Here is a 27,419-nt window from a genome sequence, read left to right as displayed (position 1 = left end):
GTTCGGTAACAATAGGAACCCTTCTTTAAAATGTAAAATGAGTTACTCTGTCTGATGCAAAAAAAGAAAAATGCAGTCTACCAAAACTAATTAATCAGCTTATCTCATTTGTTTATCCTACAATTGAATGTTATCTCTGGGTGGCAATATTACAACATGTATGCATACAATATGATATTATTTAATGTTTTCATATATTCCATGATCCATCCATAAGTGAATGTAGGAAGCCTCAAATCAGAGTTTGCTAATATAAGCTTTATTTACAGTGGAGGTCATATTCCTAACATAAGCCTTCAAAGTAGTTTTCTAGGAACATACCTGAATGGTCATGGCCATGACAGATAACCTTGCGGTTAACACTGAAGACATTTCCTTAGCAGGGACAAGCAGCATGTTACAAAATTCAGCTCAATCTGAAGGTAAAGAAAGCATTTCATCAGCTTAGTGTCTAACTTTATTTTGCCTATCCCTGTGGATCACACTAAAGAAGGCTGTTTCTAATTGATTTTGTTTTAAAATGACTGGTAGTGTTTGATGTCAAGCCTTTAGGTTTTTTGTTTTATTTTTCTGACTTAACATCTTGTGTGACTTTCAAATAGTCCATGTGACATGAAAGCCCTGAATAGGCAAGGGAAGTTGTACTTTCTCTGTGTCCTCTGTAGCATTTATTATTTTGGTCGTTTGGGAACAGCCATTCTCACTGGAGGGAGATGTGTGATTGTGATTCACATCTCCCTGAAGATCAGTGAGACTCTGCTTCTTATTTTCGTCTACTTGGTCATTTGCATGTCTTTTGAAGTGGTTATTTTTAGTTCTTTGACCTATTTGGAGGGTTTTGATGGTCAGCTCTTTTAAATCTTGAATATAGTCTCAGTGTTCATTCCTTGTCAGATAAATAGCTTGTGAATATTTTCTTCAATTCTTTGATGAGCTGAAGCTTCCTAAATGTAGTTCCTTTTGTCTGTTTTTACTTTTGTAACTTGTGCCTTTGGTGTCCTATCTAAAAACTGATAGGTAGATAGGTAGGTAGGTAGGAAAGATAGGTAGGTAGGTAGGTAGGTAGGTAGATAGATAGATAGATAGATAGATAGATAGATAGATAGATAGATAGATAGATAGATAGATAGATAGATAGATGATAAAGAGATAGAGAAATAGATAGAGATATAGAGACGGATGGATGGACAGACAGGCAGGCAGGCAGACAAAAACCACTGCCTACACTAAAAGAACTTGGATGGGGGCGCTAGTTTTTGTGTAAAGTTTATCTCTTTGGACAAGAGAAAAGATAGAATCAGTTCTGATTATGGGCTTTCCCAGCACCCAGAACTTTATAATTCTTCAGCTTGGTAGCTGTAAATGATATCATAAACTTACCCTTTTTACTTGAGTTGAATTACAATAATGTTGGATAGCATTGAAGTCTATAGAGTCCTATGAGAAAATTCATAGTAAAGAGCTGGGTGCAAACTTATATGTTCCTTAGTATATAAGTGAGGGATAGAAAAGAAAACAAAGTGGCATGTTAAGAAAGAATTATAAGAAATGTGAACAGAAAATGTTGCGGTAAATGAGACATACAGTTTTGATGGTGAGGAAAGGGTGAATTTCATCATCTTAGGAAAATTTGAGCTTCTCGCACATAAAACTAAGAGCATAAATCAGGGTCAAAAATATGAACAGAAATTTTCTCCCCATCCTTTCATTTAGCTACCAAATTCTTTTACATTCTTCTGATTAAAGGGAAAACAGTATCCAAAGAAGGTAAATATTCATAGTTCTACAAGAAAACATAATTCCTAGATCTAAACATACAACGGTGTTAGCCATACACTCTCAGGTTTTAATGTTACAAACCAAGTTTCTGACACTAAATGGAATTTCCTATGAATTGACCTGGTCCAATATTTTTGGTCTTAAAGATTAAATTAGCCATACAAAACAAGGCAATGGCAAAATAATGGACAATTCTGGTCCTTAATGATGTAGACAGATGTAATGCCACATAATGAAAATTATGACATAATGCTACCTTAGAAATAAAATCCAATTTAATGGGCTCAAAATAACTATTAATAAGTATTTACAAATCTTCCCTAAAACCCAGATTGACATCTTTCCTTATGTTTAAGTATTTCTGGGTCAGTTACCATCAACTACAAGACGAAATTGTGCTCTGTCCTAGTGTACCATCCTCATGAACTGTGTCTTGCTTGTGCCTTAGGTAATATATAGAGTGAAGATCTCTGTTCCCTTGCTTAGCTTTCTGCTGGTCTTCTTAACACTCATAAACTCAATATACCTCTCTCCATTCCATATCCAGCCAATGATCACAATCTATTCAAAAATTGAAAATCCAAGTATTTATATCCATCTGAGTATTGTTAGATTGTTTTCCTGGGAGAAAACTTTTAGTAGAAAGTCTTCATTTTTCTTTTAGTTAACTTGAGTCTTAAGCCATTCTGTTAAAAAGAAAAAGAATAATATTTTATTAAATATATGTAATATTATGAGATTAGAAGAAAATTGTCTTCAGGGTTCTTAAGGTCCACAAGTGCCTCCCGAGTACTGGGATTAAAGGCATATGCCACCACCACCCAGCTTCTTTTCCTTAACTTTTAAGAGAGAGAAATGGAATGGAGTTTTTACAAGAAGCCTAAATAATAACATATAATTGAATATTTATATCTAAATATTTTAAATATTTCTAAAGAATACTTTTAGAATTTTAAAAAAAAATCTATTAAATTTTAGAGAATTTGATACCTAGGTTTTATTCTTCAAAATGTCAGAGAGATGAAATATTTATTAAATTCCCTGTGTGCTAGATATTCACATAGAACTTCACGTAACTCGCAAAATTATCATTATGATATCATTCCTACTTTTCATAAGGTTAAATTCCAAAAGAAGAAAGACTTCACTGAGGTTTAAAGTCAGAATCCTCTCGCCCCAAACCTCTAGCACTTTCTCTAGTATATCGTAACAAATTTGAAGTAGCATTTAACACTGTAATTGATTTTGATTTTATTGTTTCCCTTATTAAGTTCCACATTTATTAAAATTCAACCCCGAACATTCTTTTCATTTAAAGTCGTATTATACTAACATGATGCCAAAGAGACAGTCCTAATCCACTCAGACTAGATGGTACTTCATAATGAAGTAGGAAAACAATCATAACTCCACAGACATTTCAGAAATTTATTTCCCATTGCTGTGTATTGATCATAGTCTGACCAGTTGGGATTCACAAGTCTCTATCTACCTATACTTGACTGTTTCCAAAGGAGCCCATTTTATTTCATAGCACACTGGGAACGTTGCCTGAAAAATTATAAAACATCTCCAAATAACTAGTAGCTATTTTAACTTTCTAACGAAATAGAAACTTCTCTTATCTAACTCGAGCCTCATGACTCTTGTGTGACATTTTTCTAGCTGTAGGTGTTAGCATCTGCTGTTGTAAAATCTTCAGTGCTGCTTGGTGGGACTGAGGCAAGGAATAAAGCCAAGATGACTTTTTGCAGTAAATACCATACATCCATGCTGCAAGACCAACTCCACAGATTGCTGGTGCTTTACGGAAGAGCATACGTCTCTAAGCTAGCATTCATTTTCATGTTTGTCGTCTCGAGATCAGACCTGAGCTTCTCACCCACATAACCCTATAAATAAAGCAAACTGATCTCTCCTGGCAGTGTGGGGACATGGGGCTGCGAACTGCTATCTCTGCCACTTGCTGGGGGCTGTGGAAGCTGAAATAGCTCGACTCTTCTGCAAATGCTCTGCCGTTCCGATCTCCTCACCTCCTCCTCCCCATCTCACAAGTTGTGCTGCTCAAAGGCAACCAGAAAAGTGTTAAAGAACAAAGGAGCTCACAACAGATCCCCCAGCTCTGAGCTGCACCCTTCCTTCTCATCTCCCTTGCATAGCGAACAGACCTAAAGCATCCCAAAGTGGAGGGCTGATAACTGGAGAGAAGGGAACAAGGCGCAGGCAGCATGGTGTACTTCAAGTAAAACTATGAACAAAAGACTCAGTTAACACAAACCTATAGTCGCTGTCCCTTTGAAAAGTCCCTAGAATGCAGTCGTAATTTATGTTCCATTTGTCACAAATGCATAAGAAGACTTCAGGCAGCAGTGACTAAAGGACTGAGCACACGTGTTCACTATTTATAAACCATTGAGCCACTTCTCTGGGTGAGTGTTTAACACACACACACACACCACTCATTCATTTCTGTATTTTTCCCCCTCTCAAGATCTGCTTTTCAGTGGTTTGTGACCAACACGCCGATATTTTTTTCCTTTCTGCTCAACACTGTTAAATTTAAAGTAAATATCTTTTTCATACATATTAATTTGACCCTAAGTCAAACAATTTGCCCTTTATCACCACACGAAGTTTGCCAGTTTTTAATCATTCATTGAAAGGCATTAAAAAGGGACTTCAAATACTGACTTGTACATTGCTGGAAAGGCATTGGCCTAAACATGTTAAGCAATCCATCTACTGAAGTTTTTTAAAGAATTTTCAAAAGCCACAGGTCTGTTGAGATAATTACATTTCTCCTAGGCATTAACAGGATTTCAAGATACTGTAAGCATAAAAGAATAATGGCTGTAAAAACTCGGCAGGCATAGTGGCCAAGCTCTGACTTTAATCATTTTATTGATGTGAAATACAGAAACAAAATGTAAAACACAGTTATCCCTTCCATTACATTTCATAGCTTTGATGTCTTAGTAAAATCTTTGATTTCACTATTTTACTAATTCATACTAAAACATGAATTAAAATATGAATAACCCAAATACTTGGGGTTAATGTTCCAATTCTAGTCAAAACCAACAAAAGAATGCTGTGGACTTGTGTTTTCAAGAAAATTATGAGAAAAGATAGCCTTTATTTTCCTTTATTTCCTTTATTTATTTCCTTTATTTTCTATAAAGGTTTTCCATAAACGAACAGACATCTCCATTGGCACAGCAGAATAGTAGGAGGCCAAATGTTTCACCCTAAGTAATTTAAAATCATTGATTTGAAACAGGAATTACTAGAAATTGGATTAACTCAGATTCTGTTGGTTCAAAGAACTTAGCCTGAGATTGGGCCATGATTCTTTTTTTCCAAGAATCTCCTGAGTCAGATTACTTTCTGTAGCTGAAATTGGCCACCACAAATAAAGAGAATATTGACTAAATGAAATGATAAGCACAAATATTTCATTAATTATTCCATGGATGCATTAAGTTGATTTTTAATTTTAAAAAAATGGATACTAATTAAATGGCAGTAAATATTTATTAGCTATTAAGAGTGGCTTTTGGGGTAGGTTTCCCAATCTCAAAATTCTTAGCCAGTTCTGGAGGAAATGTTACACTACACAGAAGTACATCTTGTTACTAGTTCACGCACAGCACAGCCTAAGCATGTGTTGGAGCAGACCTGTCATGCGCCAACAGAAAGGGGGAAGTTGTACCACTAACACCATGACTGCTGTGTTGAATCATTATCTTGGATAGTATTGGCTGGGGGAACCAATTACTGAAGCTACAAAGAGGTATATGTTTCTTTCCATTACTATAAGCTTAATATTCTAGTGGAGCTTGCATTATTTGTAGCTTCTAATGACTGTTTTTATTCTCCTCAAAGTCTGATTTTTTTTTTTTTATGATTTCTCCATGAACTGCTTGAGAACTATCAAAACGCCTTGGCTTTCAGATTTTGCCAGCAATCTTTGTTTTAGAATGTTGCCCTGATATTCTGCTATATCTGTAAGTGAGAACATGCTGAGAGCAGCCGGGCAGTGGTGGCGCACGCCTTTAATCCCAGCACTTGGGAGGCAGAGCCAGGCGGATCTCTGTGAGTTCGAGGCCATCCTGGTCTACAAAGTGAGATGCATGACAGGCACCAAAGCTACACAGTGAAACCCTGTCTCGAAAAACCAAAAAAAAGAAAAAAAAAATGCTGAAAGCATTGCAAGTTAAATCACACATATAAAATTGTCCACATTTCATCTAGGTAACTTGGCAGGAGTAAACAAACAAACTTTTTAGTATTTTCAAGCTATGAAATTTAATAGAACTTATTGTAAAGGGCTTTAAAAAAATCTTTAAAATTCCCCTTGTGATGTTCACTGTTCTAAATACTTTCAGATTACAAAGTCACATATCACAAATCACACATATGCTTAACCCTTCCTTCCATTTCCCATAATACTGATCGTAAAGATGAGGTTCATAAAGTTGAAATGACAGGATCCAGGCATTTGGCAATTTAACAGGCAGAGCTTAGAGTATTTCCATTATCTATATTATATTTACTGTGGTCCTATTGTTATAACCAATAACAATTATATTTTACATTCCATTGATTTTTGAATAGCTCAGGAAACCCTGGTAGGAATACTCTAAGTTTTACAAAACTAAACTGTTCTTGGAAATCGTAAAATTGCCTAATCGGTTTTCATTGTGATCACAAAGGAATATATGGTAAAAGAATCAAAGCTGGATCACAAAATCCTAAGGCTGATCCCAACTCTAATAAGAATCATGTCACCAAAGCACATTGCAGATCCTCAAATGTTCTTGTCAGAAAGCTTGAAATAATGCTATCTTCCTTAGTCCTTCTTCAGTTTGATACATAAGGTCACACAAGTTGAGATTATGTAAAAGGGTCTCAAAGGGGGGAAACACCTCCAAAACTAAAAACTAGTATACTAACAATGCAGATTTTGCATGAGGAAGCCATATTATTATCACAAATATACATTCAATAGGCCATGTTTGAGTAGATAAGTCATTTAAGATAAATCATTGACAGAACAGTGAGCTCCAGAGTCATTCCATGATCTCTGAAAAATAAAAAGAATAAATGTACAATTTTTCCTGAAGTATCTGGAAAACTGTTATAGCTTTGAAGTTTTATCAAGCTTTGACTGAAATACTAAAAGAAAACAGGGAAAGGGTGTTCAAAGAAGCCATGTCTTCACAATATTTAAGAAGGGCTCTCTCTGCCTCTAATTATTCTTTATAATTCAATAAGCATTTGCTGAAACCTTCAAGAAGCAAAGCAAAGGGAGAAACCATATCACTCTAGGTAGCTTCTCCCATGGTAAAGACAATAGTCAGCCCAAGTAAGTATGTATGAATAAATTATTTTTCTTTCTAAAAAGTCAAAAAGCATGAATAAGTGTGGATGAATACAAGGTAAAGGGGTTCATGCATGTTATTAACCAGATCGACATTTAAAGTAGCTGTCTAGTGTTGGTGAAGAAAAGAAAGCAAACAGAACTTCATATTCCTAGTGGAAATCTTTAAGAACCATTAAGAATAAGCATGATTCATGCAAGGCCTTGAGGTCATATGCTGACAGTCGCAAGGCTGAGACAAACTCCAAACACAAGAATAAATTTTTAAACAGAAAAGAATAAGCCCCAAGGGAAAATCCACCATGTACAAGAATGACTAGATAAGGTGAAAATAAATCAAGGATCATGGGAGTTCTACAAAATAAAGATGAAAGTTTATATCCAAGAGCCAATGAAACAAAAAGGCAGAAACAACATTTCAGCTCGGGAAATGGACGTGTGAAATGGCCATGGAGAGAAATACATTGAAAGGAACAGAAAACAACAGTTTGGGAAGAAAATTAATGTTTGGTCTAGAGCAGTAGGGATCCGTTGGATAATCAAAGTGAAACATCCTGTGGATAACTAGACAGGCAAGGAGCTTCGTTCTGTTGTGTACCTGTCACTTTGTGTAGTGATGAAGTTAATGAGCCGGATGCTTCCTTTTCTTGCCTGGAAAGACCCAGGCATCCAGCTCTCCACTCAGACACAGCTGCCACACAATTCTCCTGTCAGCACAATCAACTCTCCAAGTTACAGGGATTTCTAAAATTATGCAGTCTTGTTTCGAGAATAAGTACAGTGTGCTGGGGGAAAATTCTACCAAAATGCATATGATTCAGTAAAGTGGGATTTTGCTTGTTATCTATAGTCATGGCCTGAAACTGTTAAAAGAGCAGGGAGCAGATCCACCCCTTAAGCTGATATGCTTTTTCTCATAACTCAATTTCACCTTAATAACATTAAATTGCTGAGAAAGGAAACATATATTAATAATAAAATATTGGATTACCCCCAAGTTACCAACAGGAGCTGTGTTCCATTCTTAGAATACATTATTTTCCTTGGGCATCTTTGCTAAGACAGGAAACAGATTAAAGAAATTTTTAACCAGTTCAAGACATTAAAACAGAACCAACATGAATAGGCTCAAAATCCAAAAGCTATTTATTTCAATTTTTTTTCTTATATAGAATGTGAGAAGATATTAGCTGCTATAATGGGGAAAAAAACTAAATAATAGCTTGTTTTAAGGTCTGAACTTAGAAATCAGAACTTGAGAGAAACTTGCTAAAAGGCCCATAGAAAAATGGATTTCCCTTTAGCTACAAAATTGTGTTGTCTGCAGAATGATTGAAACCTGCTACGAACTTTCAGAGGCCTGAGAACTGATTAGCTGGGGAACAGCCTTCATCTCTGCCAACTCACCTGGCATCCTTCCTGTTTACCAAGACATTCCTCCCAGGAGCCTGCTACCAGCAAGCTGGTGGGCAGACCTGCATCTTATCTAAATCCTCTAGAAAGTTTACCCACCCAAGACCAAACATCATTTTCTACCTCAAATTCAAGCCTTCCAGTACTGAGAAGATATGGTCTTATCATTCACAGCAGACTGTTATAAATATAGATACTGTATGGAATTGTTTGATTAATCCATGTGCAGATAGAATGGCCATCAGTCAGAATTAATCATGGCATTGAGAAATGTCAGTGCCCCAAGTTATTCCACAACATATATGAAATTGATCAACAGCACAGTAAAATCTGAAATCAGATTAAGGGATGGAGCCCCTGGTAAAATGTTGCTAAAGAAGAGCCAGTGGCTTTGTGCATATCAAAGCAACATATGTTGACTGTGTATTTGAGGACTGGTGTACAAAAAGAGGCCGAGTCCCCCTTTGGCCAGAAGTACCATTTAATGTGCCATTTTCCATGTTCTGTCATGTTCATAGGTTTATATATGTTAGAGCTACCCAACAAGAATGAAACTCTTTAAGTCAATTATTTCAGACTTGGTTACATTTCTCCATCACACCAGGCATTGGCGTGCCAGGTAGCCACTGAGAGTAACCAAAGTGGACTGACCCTGAAAAGCCAGAGGCATGGTTCCCATCAGTGCTTGCCATGACTTCGGTAGCATCCTTGCGTGGACAGATCTTCCAGTCTGCTTGTTGCCAGGGACAGAAACTGAAAAGGGAAACAAAAGGAAAGAGAAAAAGGAAAAGAAAAGGAAAAGGAAAGAGACAAAGTGGGTCCCTAAGAAGATGACCCTGAGTGCCATTTGGTGAAGGGTTTGTGAATGTTCTACAAGGAAAGTAGTCTCATTTTTTAGGGTTAAGAAAAAAAAATCTAATGTAGAGTTTGGTGTCTTTATTCTGATGAATGCTTGGTTTAAGAGGGTCATCACCGGGTAATTAGTGAGATTAAAAGTTTAGAAAAGCAAAAGAAATAAGCAAAGAGAAGGAGGCAGGGAGAACATGAAGTCCTAAAAATTGTATTTTCAGAGTAGCACACACACACACACACACACACACACACACACACACACACCCCACACACACACACACACACACACACCACACACACACACACAAAATTATGTTTTTCGTAATGAAGATTTAACACTTTTAACAGATTCTGAAGGGAAAGTCTTGTTACAAAAGAAGTCTAAACCCTCATTCAAATAAGTGAGGAAGAGAAAATGTATCAAATACCTAAATGCCAACAATTTGTATCCATTTTAGCTTAGAATAAGAAATTCTTCCTTCTGACTTCTATCTGTTTTTATCTTAAGTTACATTCTACATGCTATGTATACTTTCCCCAATTTTGCATTTGATGTTCTGTCTCCAGAGGTAACTAATGATACCTTAATCCATATACATCCAGTGTTTATTTTTCCCACTTGCAATTCTCTCATTTATGAAAAGCTTCAACATACAAAGATTGCTTTGCTTGTGTTTTGTGCCAATCTTTCTAAGATGATTATCCTGGTATTTTTAAAAATTATTCATAAACAGTTTCAAAAGCAAAGCTTTGCAATAGATTCTTCTTCCTACTAGCTAATAGCAAAATAACCATCTTCATATTGTATTCTTCATCTTGGAGGATCATGATAATCTAGAAAGATGACAGATAATTGGGGGCAAACTAGAAGTTGACGAAAAGCTTCAGTGATATATGAATTCAGAAGCCTGGAATTTATTCATAAAATTCATTAGAGAGATGTGAGTGCAGAAGTGAGGCTTTCCTTGGACAAATAGAGACGTGTCAAATACAGAAAATACCTGAAGTCACTGCTAAGGTTTTTGTGGTATCCATAGCAACAAAATTATCCATGTTGTATTGAGGTCTCTGGCTGGTCTAAGACTAGTGCAAATGGACAGGCTTCTATTTCCCAGGCAGGAAATAGCAGCAGCCCATCCAGGAAAAAAGGGACCTGCATTTAAGGGGATCTCTTAAGATGATGAATGGTAATGCACCTGACAGAGTGCGGAGCTGACCATAAAAGTGAAATCAAGCCTGAGATTTAAGGATGGGGAGGGGGGGGAACCTCCAGTGAGCAATGGCTCTGACCTCCTGAACTAAAGCAAGATCCCGAAGAGTAAATTCATGAGATGGTGTGTTGGAAAGGAAACAAGAGCTGTGGAAGAAGGGAAGAGGAACGAGGAAGGAGGGAGTTGGAGCTAAGGAGCTAGAATTTAGGGGCCCCGACGAAAAGCCGGGGTGGAGAACGCAGCAGTGTTCTTACTCCTACTGAAGGAAGAGAGCATGGTGCTGGGGGTTTCTACAAGCTATGCGCTGATCTCTGAGTCACTCAAATTTCCTTGGAAATTAGGCCTACCGAAGCATCCCTGGGCCACAGCAGGGTGCTCTGTATGAATGACTGAGCCTGTGAATCTGAGTGTAGTGTATTCTGACAGACAAGCTTCAGATTTGGGAGCTCGAATGCTCGGTGCAGTTATTGGGGAATGCTAAAGATTCGCCTTTGAAAAATGTACGCTATACAATAGCTTTGCGATTGTGGAACTTACAGTTCATGATCCTATATTTGAAAGTATCCATGTTGAAAAAGAAGAAGAAATTCTTCAGAGTTCCTTAAGTAGATAGTTTTCTTCAAAATTTATTTTGTGCCATAACCCTCTTGGAAAAAACAAATGTTTTTTCATTATCTTTCTGGTATTTTTAATCTAGAAAGAATAGTTGCTAGTATTTTAATAGATATGCCCATGCAGCCTAAATTTATACACAAGAGCCTATTAACCCATGTAGATCCTATCTGAAAATGCAGCATGTTATGTTTAACAAAATGAGAAATTACCTTCCCTTAAGTGAAGCAAATGACATCTACCTTATAACACTAGAAAATTAAAAGATCAATATGCAGCATTAGACACAGCCTGGTTAATTTGTATTCCAATCTTGAGAAAAAGATCCTGCACATAGTAGGTACCCACAAATGTGTTTGATTACATATTTCACTATTCAGTTTGTACCTACCTTCATAGAAGAGTAATCTTTCTTCGGGGAGGGGAACAGTTCTATTTTATTTTCCAATAACAAACCTATTAAGGGAACTTTATTTCAAAATGTTAACTAATATTTTCATTGTCTATGTCAATATCGATGTTCACCTCACAAATACTCTACAAAAACCTGAGTTTTAAATCAGTAGGAACTGTGTTTCATGCATAGGAAAAGGCTATATTAAAATGGTTTTCAAGGATATGCAGATTTAAAATACTAATTATTATTTTAAATGATCTTATGCCAGTTTACTATAAACCACCCAATATATTACATCACATAGTCAGTATTCCCACTGGAATTTAGCAAATGTGTCTAGTGATTTTATTTATTTTATTTAAAAAAAGTTAATGCTAATATGTGTGGTAAGCCTGAAAAGTAAATAATTAGATGACTAAAGAAAAGAAAGAATGACATTTCAAAAATAACATACCTAAGAAAAACATAGTGGTGGGTATGAGCAGGGAAGTTCCAATGTCCTTAATCTGTTCACAGCTTCCAAGAACCAAGAAGTTCAAGTCATTGAGGGACTTGTTTTCCGCCTACCCCTAGGTCTAACTTAAACTATCATTAAAAGTTTTCTTTCTGCTTAATTCTCATGTACCCTTTTACCTTCAGGTCAAGAAATACAGGAAAAACTAATCCATTAACTAGAAAATTAAAAATAATGTCCTCAGAGTTTTCATCCTGTATATTATTTTCTGCTGAAAGCCTTTGAGTTAAATGTTACAATTCTGATTTGGAGTTTCATTTGTTGGTAGTTGGTGGCGATAAGCTGCAGCCGAACACTGTGCCAATAGCAATGTTTTGATGGAAGTGTATTTATACCAAGGAAATCGCTCCTGGCCACACTTGAGACAGTTGTTTATTTGCTTTATTGGATTTTTTTCCCTTTAAAATGTCCTATGAAAAAGGCCTCAAAACCAGACATGACTTTTTCCTTTGTATGCTTTTTTTTAATTTACACATTTTTTTAGCTGAACAACCTGAAGCCATTGAAATTTCTCAGAATACTAAATCTCTTGAGTTTTTCTATGTAAAGTTGAAGTGATAATGAACAAAATGGCTGTGAAGATTAAAAGAAATAATGTGGCGAAAGTCCTAGCACCGTGGTTAGACCATAATAAGCAGATTTTCAATAATCCAAAATATATTCCATGAGATTTGCTCCCTATACTAAAACTGAATGCTGAGGATAGTGTTTTTTTAGTGAACTTGCTAAATCTAAAGTATTCCACGTCTCTATTCAATAGTAAAATTTAATGAAAACACCGTATTCAAATAATTCCATTTATTTAAAATGGCTATTCCTGTGCATTATTATTGCCTTTGGCATGGATGTACAAAATAGCTAGAGTAAGATTTTGGGTTTGTTTGTGTTTTTTTTTAATCTATCTAAAGGCAATAATAAATTTGAGGAAAATTCTAGTTATTATATTACATTATATTATATATGATCATATTATATATTATAATATTCAATATTATATACATTAAAATTAATCTGCACATTAGATCAACTAAAAGCAAATAAGGCAGTCAATAATGCCTTAAGAAATGAAGGTCCCGCCGGGCGTTGGTGGCGCACGCCTTTAATCCCAGCACTCGGGAGGCAGAGCCAGGCGGATCTCTGTGAGTTCGAGGCCAGCCTGGGCTACCAAGTGAGCTCCAGGAAAAGGCGCAAAGCTACACAGAGAAACCCTGTCTCGAAAAACCAAAAAAAAAAAAAAAAAAAAAAAAAAAAGAAATGAAGGTCCCAAAATGAAACTTTTTCAGTGGTTTGAAATTACCTCCAGTTGTACTCTTTCAGAATTCTTCCTGTGACCCCATGTTCCTCTCTCTTTAACTTTCTTTGATTAAATAATGTTCCTCTGCTCTTACCACTTATTTTCTTTGTGTGAACTTGTCAAATCATCTCAGTCTTGTCTTTTGTAATTGAAGAGGCCTTTATGTAGCTCTCTAAGAGACTCTCACAAAAGTCCGACTAGGAGAATAATTTATGAGACTTAGAATGAAGGGCCATTATTAACATTGTCTTGTGTGCATTCAGCACATAGCCTCCCATTCACACACGGCAGGAGTTTCATTCAATCATCAGAGGTAGAAGTCTCTAAGAGAAGTCTTACAAATAATATCATTGGTTCCATATGCTTGCATTGACTTCCACTTTTTTTAAAAAAAAAAGCATGGACTGTTCAAGTAGGCTAAAGAACATTAGCAAAACATGGCTTAGGGTTTGTAACTATCTCTACTGTTCACACAAGTATTTCTGTGGCTATAAACATGGTATCAAAAGTGGTAATTTTATATGTCCTTGGGTTATTATCTAATATTCACTAATATGCAAAGTGGATTTCTTCACTACAAGGCTAAATGCAGACAGAGCATGCAAGAGTGGATTTTCTGTTTTGAAGAGAGGTTAATTTTAAGTGTTTTTACTTTTTCAGAGTACTCCTGACTTGTGTTCAACAATCATTGGCACTAATGATGTTTATGCGGCTCAAAGAAAATTATGCTTTTTCTTACTCTTTCAGTGCCCAATGTCTTTTTCTTATTACAACAGACAAATCTAATTACTTCTGATAAATTTGAAGAGCTGTGATTTGAATCATGAATAATTCCATTCCAGACAAAGTTAGATCTCAAATATTCCCATGAAACTTAGCTTTTTATAAGCCAGTTACACATGGATGCTAAATAAGGAAGATTTTAACTGGTAACACTGGACCACTATAATAGAAAACTCTTCATGTGCATTTTTGTATATACTTTTTTATGTTAAACAGAGCCTATAAATCAACCTCTTCTATTATCCAGAACTCACGACTTCCTCCTCTCCATCCCCTGTGTGTTCTCATTGAGCACTGTTCATGGTGTCTGTCTTTCTTTTGATATCCCTCCTCATATATCTCATGTCTCCTAAGGATTCCTAACATTACTGAATCCTATCCTTGAATATAAAGAAATGATAGCTACCATCCTGCTGTGTGCTGGATGCCATTGTAATCAGCTAAAGAAAATGGGTACCACTATATTCTTGACTTGATATAGAAGAAAACAGAAAGAACCATTAAGCAATCAGGGCAGTTGTGTAGCCTCTACCTAGCCAAGCCCTCTACATCTTTCCATGAGCTGCTTGCTCTCAAGGCACCAAGTACTTATTCCTTGCCTTCAGTGTGGTTATACTTTTTACATTTGATTTTCTGTTTGTGTGACTAATGTCTGCCCATTCGACCATGCCATAACATATTAAGATAACATCTAGTATTTGCTTGATGAATAATTACAGTTGACATGAATTAAGCTTTGATCATGCTGGCCCCTCTATCTTAATACCTAATTCTCCCAAGACTCACTAAGGTACTTAACCAGTTTTACCTCTCCTGAACAGATGAGGAATCTGAGGCAAAGAGCGGATTTGTCAAAGATAACAGAGCTAGTAAAGGATGAAACCAGTGTTCAAACCCAGAAAACTGGCTGGAGAGCTGTGCTCTGAATAAAGGAAGAGATGAATTAATGGAAACTTAACTTGGGGCGTAAGGGGGAGGTGACATGGGATCTATGCAGAGATAGAGGAACAGTCCAGGCCCAGGCAACAGAGCCGATAAAACCCAGGAGAAGAATCCCTCTGGAGCAGAGCCAGCCCTGGGGGAAATCCAAGTGCAAGGATGGTTGTGTGCTGCGCTGGGTTAGCCAGTTCTGTTGTTAATGTTCTTTTTTTTTCCTCTTTCAGTGCCACCGTGGGCCTTAATCGCCATAGCCATAGTTGCGGTCCTTCTCGCCGTGACCTGCTGCTTTTGTGTCTGTAAGAAATGTTTGTTCAAAAAGAAAAACAAGAAGAAGGGAAAGGAGAAGGGAGGGAAGAATGCCATTAACATGAAGGACGTGAAAGACCTAGGGAAGACCATGAAAGATCAGGTAATGCACACGCCCCTTATTTACCCCGTACACTCTTCAGCTGATAAGTCACCAGGAAGGGCTTTGTTCTTTTATGCCAGATGCTCACAGGAATGAACAACTTGTGGCTACTGTTGTTGCTTTTGTAGAGATGTTTGACAGTCCTTTCAGGCATTACTGAGTCTCCCAAAGGGTAGTGGAGACAGGTCTAGTGGGTTTTATTTTTTTTCTTGTATACACACACGCGTACGTGCAAGCACACACACACAAAACCAGGGGAGGACTCTACACCATTAGGTGTGGCTTCATGGGCTTGGAATAATAAGATAATTCCTGAGCATTTTTATTCCATCTCCTTAGCCAATCTTGATTAGAATTTAAAAAAAAAAAAAAACTAAACTAAACTAAACTGTAATACAAGGTACCTGAGTTCTTTCCCTCTTGGACCGGGGGCTCTTCCTGACTCATCCACTGCCCTTGGTCTCTGTTAGGTAACTTCATCATGCTTGGTGATTGCCAACATTGCCACACACTCTGCCAGCTCAGCCAGCAGTTGCCAGAAATAATGAGTTATGTGTGGTAAAGGGAGATAGGGCCCAGTCATAAAGAACAAGACAGAGTTGAAAGACAAAATTATATTTCCTCAATTAGTGATCATAATTAGAACCATGATGCTATTGATCAACTCTGTGCCCGAGCTGTCTTCCCATGCATAGAGAAGATATTTGGGTTGCTTTGATGTTGTTGCCTATTTTTAACTATGTCAGCTGGACAACTTAGTCAAGGTAAAGTTTAATGACAAGTATTAAATGTTTCTTTAATTTTGGAGTAACACTTATATTAAATGTTTCTAAAGAAAATTTAGCTCATGAAACAGAATGTAAAGATTTTTTTCACAGAAATATTTATAGTTATTGTTTCCTATCAGATAATTTTGTTTTAATAAATAAAATAACGTTTTATTTATTCCCAAATAGGAACATGTGTAGGCACTTTTTCCAATTGTTTTATAGTATTAATTACTATTAACTGAATCATTAACACATGAACCTAAGAACAATTTGATCAGGTGTTAATACAAGGCTCATAGTACATACATAAGCTTCCTAGTTTCCTACACACACTCATGTTCTGCCCCTCCTTCCCAGTTGGAGTTGGAAACTCCTTCTGGAAGACACTGTAGTGTCTATTGACCGCAACTTCCCAGGTGCTCACTTCTCATTCGCTGCAATTTAGCTTGGTCTCAGGGCTATAGAATGGATGTGAAATCCGTTCTGATGCTCAGAGAGCTTTAGCCTGAGCTCGGGGTAGCAAAGATTCAATTTCTCTAGCAGTTTCTCATCAGTTACAGAAGCTCTTGTACAACTACAGATAACTAAGCAGGATTTGTCTCCATGTTTAATTTGTTAAGTAGATGCGCAAATTTTGAGTTATAGCAAGTAGGATTTAATACTGATTTTTCTTCCTTTTTTATTCATTTAGGTTTTTTTAGACAGGATCACAGATTTTTTTAATCATTTTATAATTAAGTATAGAAATAACTTTCCTGTATAAACATGGGCTAGAAAAAGGATGTTATTTTAGCAATAGCTTTGAAAACAATAATTTGAATGTATAGTGCTGTTATTTTTGTAATTATCATAAAACTCAATTGTGATTTTCTTGTGTACTGGAATTAACACTTAAAGGCATTGATAAATGTTAAACAGTAACTATAGCATTCCTTTCTAGGATAAGAAAGCTATATTTTCATTTGTGGATTTGTTTTGTATGATGTATTAGTATAATTGATGGCACAGTGCCATTATCCCCATAACACCATGGATAAATGACCAAGATCTCACATATAGGCTTGATGGTGATTTCCCCATCTGTCTCCTACTCATTTGGATGGAGAGGGGCAGAGAAATATGAATCAAATAAGGAAATACTAGGAAAAAGTCAGTGATAGTTGATAATAACTTACTGTTACAGCAAAGTATTTAGAATTCCAACCACATAAAATGATTTTAATTACTTTAAGCCAACCATTTTATGTACTTAGGGCTTGAACTAGGTATGATTTTTAATTTTAAATTTATAGAATGAAATATAATTGGAATAGTGAAATCATCATGCCCTGATGATAATCATGTAACAGCAGTATATCAACCAATCCTTACAAAAATAGCTAATAGCTATTGGTGAAATTATTAAGGCCACTCCACATAGTTAAAAGGGAGGTTTATTTAGTGGCGTAACTTACAAATGAAGGGACAGGTAGGTTGCAGGGTCTGGGGAAGGTGTGTCGCATTCCCGCGGTTTTCTCTAGAGAACTCTGCTCTATCTACCTCCACCATCCAGGGTCCAGGAACCAAGAGAGGTGGCACATCCAGATCTCGGGTCTTCAGGGCCCTCTCTTGGCCCTGCCTTGTAGACCTGACAGTTACCGAAGCCTCAGTGGGGATTGGAACTTTCAGATCAGAGCTGGAATGGCTACCCACTACAGCTAATAGCTTATGAAAATGAAGGCTAAAGATGAAAAATAGAATTCACAGATTTTAGGAGAATGATCTGTCATGTGATGTCCCATGATCCTCCAAAGTATACCAATGAAATTCACTTTTAAACACTGTATTTTCAAAATACTTTAAGCAGCATATCACAGTGAACGTGGGGAAGGGAAATAAGATCAGTATATGACTCTTTCGTTTAAAGACAGGACAGACAGGAACAGTTTTTAGATAAAACTCCTAAAGCTATATAGGCTTGAGGGCAATCAATAAGTTAGTACTTCCTTCTAGACTCCCAGAAATTCAAATTTTAACACTCATGGCTATATATCTTCTCTAGAAAGGTTTTGTAATCTTTAAGAAATAATCTCTTAAAATTCAGCAATGACTTCAAAAGTAAACTCTAGATAGTATATGTTAGATATACTTATAGATAAATTAGATAGATAGATTTGATAGATAGATAGATAGATAGATAGATAGATAGATAGATAGACAGACAGACAGACTATATATAGAGAGATAGAACAAAAGATTCATATTTAGGATTTTTCAATATCTTGAATCTTGAGATCACTAAGCATACAGGGGAGATGATCGTAACTTACAGAATCATAAGCTTAGAACGGTCATTTCTCCATGGTTTTCACTGCTGTGTGTGGATATTTTAATTTCTATTTCTTCCTTCTATGTCCTCCTTATCTGTGTTATGTCTCATGACTGTTCTGGACTGTCCCTTGCGGTAGGTCTCTTCTGCTGCTAGCCATTCCTAATCAGTGCTGGTGGCTGGGCTCCACAGCTGAGGGCTTCCCATTCTGACATCAAAAGGCTGAACTCAACTGATCTGCAAAGATGAAGTGTATCGTTTTAAACAGTGTCAACTTGGGCTAAATAGAACAGGATTTGCACGTTATACATAGATAGAGAGGAAAGGAAATGCAGTCCCTCATGCTACCTTTTTACATGCCTTACCAAATCCCGTGTGAACGGTGTAATTTAGAATGAGCAAATACTTTTTTTTGATGGCTGTGGACTAGATAAATTTTGAATGTCAAAGCAAACCACAAGCATGTCCTTCTAAACCTGGGAACTCAATAAAAGGCCTGATATTCCTAACAAAGCTTCCCTGTTAACAATTTGCCTGACTTCAGAGCTCCTGGGCTTACAAGCCTGTTCATGAGTTTTGGTTTGGTTTTTTTTTTTTTTTTTTTTTTTCTTATGGAGGGAAAAATGTTGTACTCAAGATATTATAATAGCTACTGACTTAATAGGTCTGAATTTAATGTGATGGTACAGGGTACATCTTGATGAAGCTCGGCCTCTGGGACAGGAATAGACTTAATCACTTCAGTGATGAACAGGAGCACTGAAAAATTATCAAAAATTTAGCCCCATTTCATGCAAAATAATTGCAGAGACGGTCCTGCACCTTCTACTCTGGAAAAAAAAAAAACACTCAGAGAAAAGGAGATTTAATATCTTGGCTATTTCAAATTGCATTGGGCTGAAACATGAGATATAAATTGTCAACTCTGAAAGGACTTTCGAAAAAGTATTTAAATTCATGATTTTTATTTTTTTTTTTACTGTGGCAATGGAATGACATGTAGGTATTTTCAGTCAGTGGGTACATTAAGGAATGTTCTATTCTTAAGAAAACAATCAAACTGTTACAGGGAGGCAAACTACCTAAACTGTAGTTTTCTATATACACCCTTTATGACAGTGCTAAAGATTATATACAGCTAGGGTTCTCAGGGACAAATGGAGTCCACTGCCTAAAGTGTTCGAGCTAGACTCGGACATCTTAATGCCATTCACCAGTAACTGTTCAGGTTCCTGCTTTGGTTCTTACACGGTTATTTTAATATTCAAGGAAGCACCCAAGTATAAATGAGTCTTTCTAAATTAAGTGGTATGGGGCTAGCCACATTTGAGAATGGTAATTTTCAGTTTTTCAGACTCGTTGTAGACTCCTGAGCTGTGTCAAAAACAAAGATTGACCCGTGCAACAGCCGCTCAACTCTGCTCAGATGTCCTTCTAATCAGAGCAGAACCAATGAGCCCTGTCATTCTGGCTGCAAACAGATTTGGGGGTCATTATAGGGTTGGCTTGAAAGACCCAAACAGGAAGACATTATAAATCCAGGGACGGGGTTGCCGTTTCAAGCACCACTAAGGTCTCTGTGTGATGAGTGAAGGGAGCTTCTTCACTGAGAATGACGATGGCAGAGAAAAGGTCCATGTAGGTAGGGACAGCAAGATGGTGAGCCATGGTCTGATGGCCCTGGGGCCTCTTTACAGCCTGGCTAACACTCTCATATTTGACTTCTGGAAGAATTCTCAGATCAGCTTGAGAGCTGACAGTAGTTATAGAATAGTAAAGATTCTTCAGTGTTGTCAGAGATTTAAGACGGTCCACGGCTCACATGCCTTATTTCAATTTCTGTGAGATTCTGCAGCTGCTTACACACAAGAAAAATGAGATAGGAGAAGGAAATGGATAACATTTGCTCATTATAAACAAGTGAAAAATGACCAAGAGAAATGTACAGTGACCAGAACAAAATATGTGAATGGCTAATATAAAGACTTTTAATTTTTCAAACATACTAATAAACAGAGAAATGGAACTTTTTATAATTTTTAATTGTGAAGAATGAACATACCTGAGTTTATATATATATATATATCCCCATAAGGAATCTACTATTATAAACCTTTGTAGTGGAAATATCTGGAATAATTTTTACATATTAGGAAAATTTTATATACTTTAATTTTTGAAGTATAGAAATTTTGTATATTTTATGACATAATGATCTTTCAAATATTTTAATTTATATTTTACCATTAAGATTGAAGAATGTTTAATTGTTTAGCTTTTTTGAGTCTAGTACCATGGCCCTGTTCTTTAATGCAAAAGGAATTTTATACACATATAAGTTTTTCCAAAATTACAAACATAGCTCTTGTCTTTGATATTAAATAAAGTCAAATCAGTTTAATTCAGCCTTGCTTTCTGTGGAGCTGTTACGAAAATAAAATGATAATGTTCAGCTGGAAATGGAGTGAACTTCTCTCTAAACATGCATTTGCTGGTGGCATGTTTTCTCTTAAATGTTACAACCATCTATGTGAAACACAGAGAATTTACATTTCCTGACGGTCACTCAGCCATCTTCGGCACAAGCAATAAGGCAACATAAGGCCGTGCATTCCATATGAATCTCTCCACTGCATGTACCAACGATGTTTTACATGATGCTGAGCACCTCTGCAGCTACGAGAATGTGAAACCCAGCCTGGAAACGAGCATGTCTATCATAGTAGAAAGAAAGAGACAATGTAATCAGAGCCAAGGATAATACCAAGTTGACATTTTCCTTGCAACAATTTTATCGTTTTGCTTGCTGTACTCTGAGGGGGGCTTCTTCCATTGCTTCCATGTCGCTTGCTGATGGGGGAGGCAAAGGTCCATGCACAAGTGAAATTTAAAAACATATGTATGTGTAAGCAACAAATGAGAATGTCTTAGACAAATAGATTTCAGCATCATCGTGCTTGCTTCAAACAGCTTGGAGGTATGGCCAGTTTAGTTTGGACTTTGAAGAAAATTCATGGGAATTTCTTTTTCCTATTCATAGGCCCTGAAGGATGATGATGCTGAAACCGGACTGACTGATGGAGAAGAAAAGGAAGAACCCAAGGAAGAGGAAAAACTGGGAAAGCTCCAATACTCCCTGGATTATGATTTCCAGAATAACCAGGTCTGAGGGGAAAATGTCTAATTCCATTACATTTTCTGAAATGACTGAGTAGCAATTGAAGCAAGATACTCTTCTTAAAACATTTCGTTTGCTGTGAGGGGAAAAATGCAATTATCAAAGCTATTGATGAAATCATTTCTAAGTACAGGCAGTCCCCTAGCTGCTAATTTAACTTCTGGTAATTAGAATTCACAGTATTCGGCCAATTACATCTACTCGTGGCACTGACGGGGCAGACAGAATACAAATGAACTCCAAGCCATCCATCGGTCTGCTGCAGAGAGCTCCCAGCCAGCTCCGTCCCAACAGGTCCCTCAGTGTGAATAGGAACCACCTTCCCTGAACTGTATAGACTTAGATCCCAAACAATATCAGGGGCCTTTGGGACGAGCTGCCATCCAAGCCCACATTCGAGAAATAAATTGGGTAAGCAACAAAAGAAGGAAACACTGGGCAATGCTTTCTGGCTCTTAAAGGCAGTGATACCTTATGTGTAACACCATGATGCAAGGTGAAAGTCCCTCAAGTGACTAGACAGCAATTCTGTCAATGCAGGAAGATCAGCAGCTTGATTATCAGAGCCCAAGAAGGCTGCCCAGAAATGACAAGACTAAAGACTGAAAAAAAAAAAAAAAAAAAAGCATCCCTACTTCTATTTCTCAAAAAGTGGCGGGGTGCATTGAGATCAGTGACAACAGTAGCCGCTTTTCACTGAGTAGCTATTATCCAGGTAGCTCCCAGTGTGGAAAATGCCTTCAAAAACCCTTCTAGGTAAGATCCATAATGTTAATAACTATCCCTTTGCTTTCTGAGTCTCTGCAGAATAAGCTGAGTTCAGAATGTAGCCCTTGAGCTCCTAGGGAGTTCAGAGATCTCCCACTCATTTTGCATCCCTCTTCCTTTGCTGGGAGAGGAAGGATGGTACCTCAGTAGGGTTACTGGAAGGCAGCATATGCTAGTGGTACCCTGTTTGATGAGCAGTGAGTGGTAAGTGAATCAAACATTAACAGTCGGCTTTGATGGTTGATGTCCAAAGTCAGAGTTGGAAGCAGTGGCAGCAATTCTGTATTTTATTTGGGGGCTGATAGTCCAGGTCTTTGAAGCTTCAGAGTAGCCCCCTTGAAGGATGTGTGGGATTTAAAAATGCTTTTATTTGATCAGCTTTATTATAGCCCTGACTAGTTATTTCATGATATATTCCAGATACCTGCATATTGGGTTTAGGTATGGTAAGTATGTATTTATATAGGACTATATGGAGACCATTAACATCTTAGAATTAAATACATTTCAAGTCATTTCTACTACTTCTACAAAAAATGTGAGCATTAGGATTTAGTTGGGTGCGAAGTAACTTATTATTTACATAATCCAGGAAAGGTAAAGGTTAGCTTATATTACATTACCGTGAAGGTTTCCAACTTTTTAACATGCCTTTATTTACCCTCCTTTTTCTCCACTCATATTTCCCAGTAGAAATCTTGTAGCATCTCATACTGATTAGGTATAATTTTGAAACTTCTAAATATTTTTTGTATATATATGTACCACATATGTACACTGTGGCTATGGAGATCACAAGAGGATGTTGGATCCCCTGGAACTGGAGTTACATACACATGGTTATAAGCTGCTGTCTGGGTGCTGGGAATCGAAGCCCAGGCCTCTGGAAAGACAGCAAGTACCATGTCTTCAATCCAACAGTACTTTTAAGAATAGAATTGATTCTGTTTTACCCAAAAATAATGTGTATATTTACTACTCTGTTTTCATCATTCAGTCCAAATATATGCATTTTGTTATGATGGTCTAAAAGATTTTACTGATAAATACCATGCATTGATTTTAATTACAAATGTTCCTTGCTAGTTTTCATCTTCATATGATTCCTATGAGTTAGGGAAGGTAAAATCTGAGGAAATTTATAGACAAGGCTGTAGTCAAATATGAGTATTTGTTTACCCAAACCAAAAAAAGTCTTAAAATCCTTGAATTAAGAAGCTTTTGTGGTGGGAAAATGGAGTATTCCATTTAAACAGAATGTGAAAGGAATGTTAGAGGAAATCACTTCATCCTCTAATGACAAGAGACTCAAGTCTCTAAACTACAATAATCACGCTTTTACCAAGTTTCAGTTATATTTGTAATGTTGCCCAAAAGAAAATCATTTGCAAAAATGAAAATGAGGAAATAGAGTATTACTTATAACAGAGAGACTGTGAGCTTTCCTAATCATGTGTTTATGATCTAGTGCTTCCATTAGCTGTTCTTGGGCCATGTCTCTGTTGGTATACCTGCCTTCCAGCGCTCATTGCTCCTGCTGAAAGGCAATGCCACAAACTAGGCAATGAAGCCTTAAAGTGGAAACAGCATACTCCTCCTTCAGGGTAGGATCCAAGTTAGATCCAAGTGAGCCAAGCAGCCAAATACACTGAGGATGCACTGGGTCACTTTACAGAAAATGGGTGCAATTTCTGTAGGGAAATGCATTGCTTATCCACTCCATTGGCTAAAAACTCAGACTCACATATTCAGGTCCTATAGTGAAAACCTGTGGTGTGTCCACATTTACTGAAGAATCTTGTAATTACAGGATATCACATTTTTTCTTATTAACATATTATATTAATATTTTCATATTAACAAGATAGAATCTGAGTACTAGAGAGACTGAGGCAGGTGGTTTGCCACAACTGTGTGGCCAGCCTGAGCTATAGAATAAGATTTTTATCTAAAATAAACTAATATAATAATGCCACATCATTTTAATATTCCCAGTGAATTTAATAAGTGAGAATTTTATTGGTTAAAAAATACAGTACGGAGAAAATTACTGTATTAGGAAAAATGAAAAACAGTTATTTAATATGGATATTCAAATTTTTGAGAAAAAAATGATAGATTTTATTCCCATCCTACATTTAAATGCAAACTTTCTTAGATAATTAGAAATTATTCTATCATAAGCCAAGGTTTTAAAAATGCAGATATCGCCGGGCGGTGGTGGTGCACGCCTTTAATCCCAGCACTTGGGAGGCAGAAGCAGGCGGATCTCTTTGAGTTGGAGGCCAGCCTGGTCTACAAAGTGAGTTCCAGGAAAGGTGCAAAACTACACAGAGAAACCCTGTCTCAGAAAAAATAAATAAATAAGGAAAAAAATGCAGATATCATACAAGAACAGGTCAAATGGGATAGAAACATGAAGCTCTCATTTTTTATTTCAAAATATTAGTCAGTGACTAAGAAATTTCCATCTAGCTGCTCTGAGACTTCAGAAAATAAAAAATTCTGTGCTTTGCAATTACAGACCAGTGGTTGTTTAACGACTTCTTTCCACTTATAAAGCATGATCTGAAAAGAAAAACCAAGCATAAGAGCTTTTAGCAACTGGGAAGTTATTTGATTGCAACCCTTCTGCAAATATGAATTCCATATTTAACTGTAATCAGCAACCTTTAAAAAGCCTCTTTTGTACTTAAAACGAGGCTTCCTAGAGCCCACATCTGTCATAATTCAGTTTCTGAAGTCTACCAAGCTCGCTGCATTGGCCCTCTGTATTCAGATTCTTGAGAATAGAAGTTGACTAAAAGCAAAGGGAACCGGGGGACATCACAGTGTGCTACACTGTGAACAAATCAGTCTTCCTCCAAATGGCCATCCTTTGTGTTGCTCATTCATTGTTATTCATTTCAGCTGTTGGTCGGGATCATCCAAGCTGCTGAACTTCCTGCCCTGGACATGGGGGGAACATCTGATCCGTACGTCAAAGTGTTCCTGCTCCCTGACAAAAAGAAGAAATTTGAGACAAAAGTTCACCGAAAAACCCTCAACCCTGTCTTCAATGAACAATTTACTTTCAAGGTAAATTTTTGGATAGAATTTATGTATAGCTTTTCCTTCATTGTTTTAGATGAAATACTAGTTTCATCCTGATTCACACAGAAGCATAAGCATGGATAACTCACTCTAGAATTCACCACACTTGTATTTGGAATATTTTACTGAAAATTAAAATTTTCAGTCTAATGAAGAGTCTGCATTGTAGGTTTGGGCTATGTATTTTCAGAATAGAATCTTTCAATATCAGAGTGACACCTAAAAAAGCAAGGTCTACTCATGTAGACCTCAATGGACTTTGACACTGCACCCCATTGCCTCAAAAAATAAAGGCCAAGCTATTATTTTCCAGAGTTTCCAAGGCTCTGAAAAAGGGACCAAGTCTATAAGGACTATTGAAGTCAGATTGAAGGGAGCTGTTCTCCTGTGCTTACCATGCTATCATGGGGAGGTTTGAACAATCTAAAACTCTTCCTCCTAGCAATAAAAAGGTTATGGGCTTCTCTATCAGCATTCCTTTGCTCTAGGCTCTTCTCTGGTGCTCTTCATCATGTTGAGACACATCAGTTGACAAACAATAACCAAGAGACATTCTGACCCTATGACAACTCATCAAAATGACATGCCCTGCAAGCCACAAGGCACCTTATAACCCTTCACTTGAAGTCATTCATACAAACAGTGCTTTATGTGGAATTATTTTAAAATATTTTCCGTAGAACAATACACTTCTAAAAAATGAAATTTCTGTGAATATGCCAGCAGGCTGATTCAAATTACCCTGTCCACCAGCCAGGCTTAGCAATAACACGTGCCCTGTGTTGGCAAACATTCCAGTGGGAAATAAAACGGGGCCATGAGTCACCTCTTCAAATCTTGTTTGCAATTTCATAAAAGAACAGTCTTTCTCTTCTTTGAAGTTTTTGAGTTTTAAATACATAAATCCTTTAGTTTTTCTTTGCCTGGACCATTAAAATAGCATTACTAAGAGTCTGGAAAATCCTGACTTAAAAAAAAAGTCATTATTGGTCCTATACTAAATAAGTTAAATATCAATCACTTAAGATCTTGTAAAGAGTAGTCAATCGCTTTTTATCTGGCCATCTTTTTAGGTCAGCAATTTCTAAATGGATCTTAATAGATTTTGAAATAATATTGTAGTGCCTTCCCCTATTATTTGCATATTATTTCTTTGAAGCAAATTTGTAAAATTCTATAAACCTTTATAATTTCTACATTATTTGATTTCAGGAAAGTAGATCAGGCCATAACATACATATATATATTCAAAGTATAATTATTTTGGGGACAGTTAAGAAATATGTGATTTCTCCAGTACACATTATAAACTGTATCTTGAAATGCCAGGCAGCCATGCAATATAAAAATAGAAGCATAACTGACTTTATAGATCGGCTTTCAAGCACAGCTAAATGTACTTCAAATTAACAACATGCCCCAAAATAAATTCCTCTTCTTTCGTCTAAAATAAAATTCCACTGGAAAGGGGTAATAATAATAAATGATTCTTCAGTGCCTCCAGTGGGCCAGATGTTTAAAATATTCTCACTCATTCTCAAAATGCCTCCACTGAGTGCAGACTTCTTTGCTGTGGTTTGATAACTAAAGAAGCTGAGTTAGTTCATTTGCCCCAGGTCTTCCTGACCCAAAACACAGACAATACATGGACTACTTCAAATATTCAAGAAATACAATTTCAATTTTTAAGGGTTTCTATACTCCCTCTCCAAAATT

At 36.7% G+C, this 27,419-nt stretch overlaps 1 protein-coding gene across 3 annotated transcripts in view; it reads left to right on the top strand.

The window, feature by feature from the left end:
• The window catches only part of Syt1 (synaptotagmin 1), a 514,933-nt gene that overhangs the window by 349,019 nt on the left and 138,495 nt on the right, over positions 1–27,419 (top strand). For 2 of the 3 annotated variants that reach the window (XM_015993274.3, XM_076553877.1), the window contains 3 exons: positions 15,402–15,586; positions 21,705–21,827; positions 25,521–25,688. In XM_015993274.3, the coding sequence (XP_015848760.1) occupies positions 15,402–15,586; positions 21,705–21,827; positions 25,521–25,688 (476 nt within the window). The remainder of the gene's footprint in view (positions 1–15,401; positions 15,587–21,704; positions 21,828–25,520; positions 25,689–27,419) is intronic. The other variant, XM_015993276.3, reaches the window with a different exon arrangement.

Source organism: Peromyscus maniculatus, chromosome 18 (genome assembly GCF_049852395.1).
Source record: "Peromyscus maniculatus bairdii isolate BWxNUB_F1_BW_parent chromosome 18, HU_Pman_BW_mat_3.1, whole genome shotgun sequence".
NCBI lineage: Eukaryota > Metazoa > Chordata > Mammalia > Rodentia > Cricetidae > Peromyscus > Peromyscus maniculatus.
Note: the sequence above shows the minus strand (reverse complement) of the source record. Positions and strands in the feature narration are given on the sequence as shown.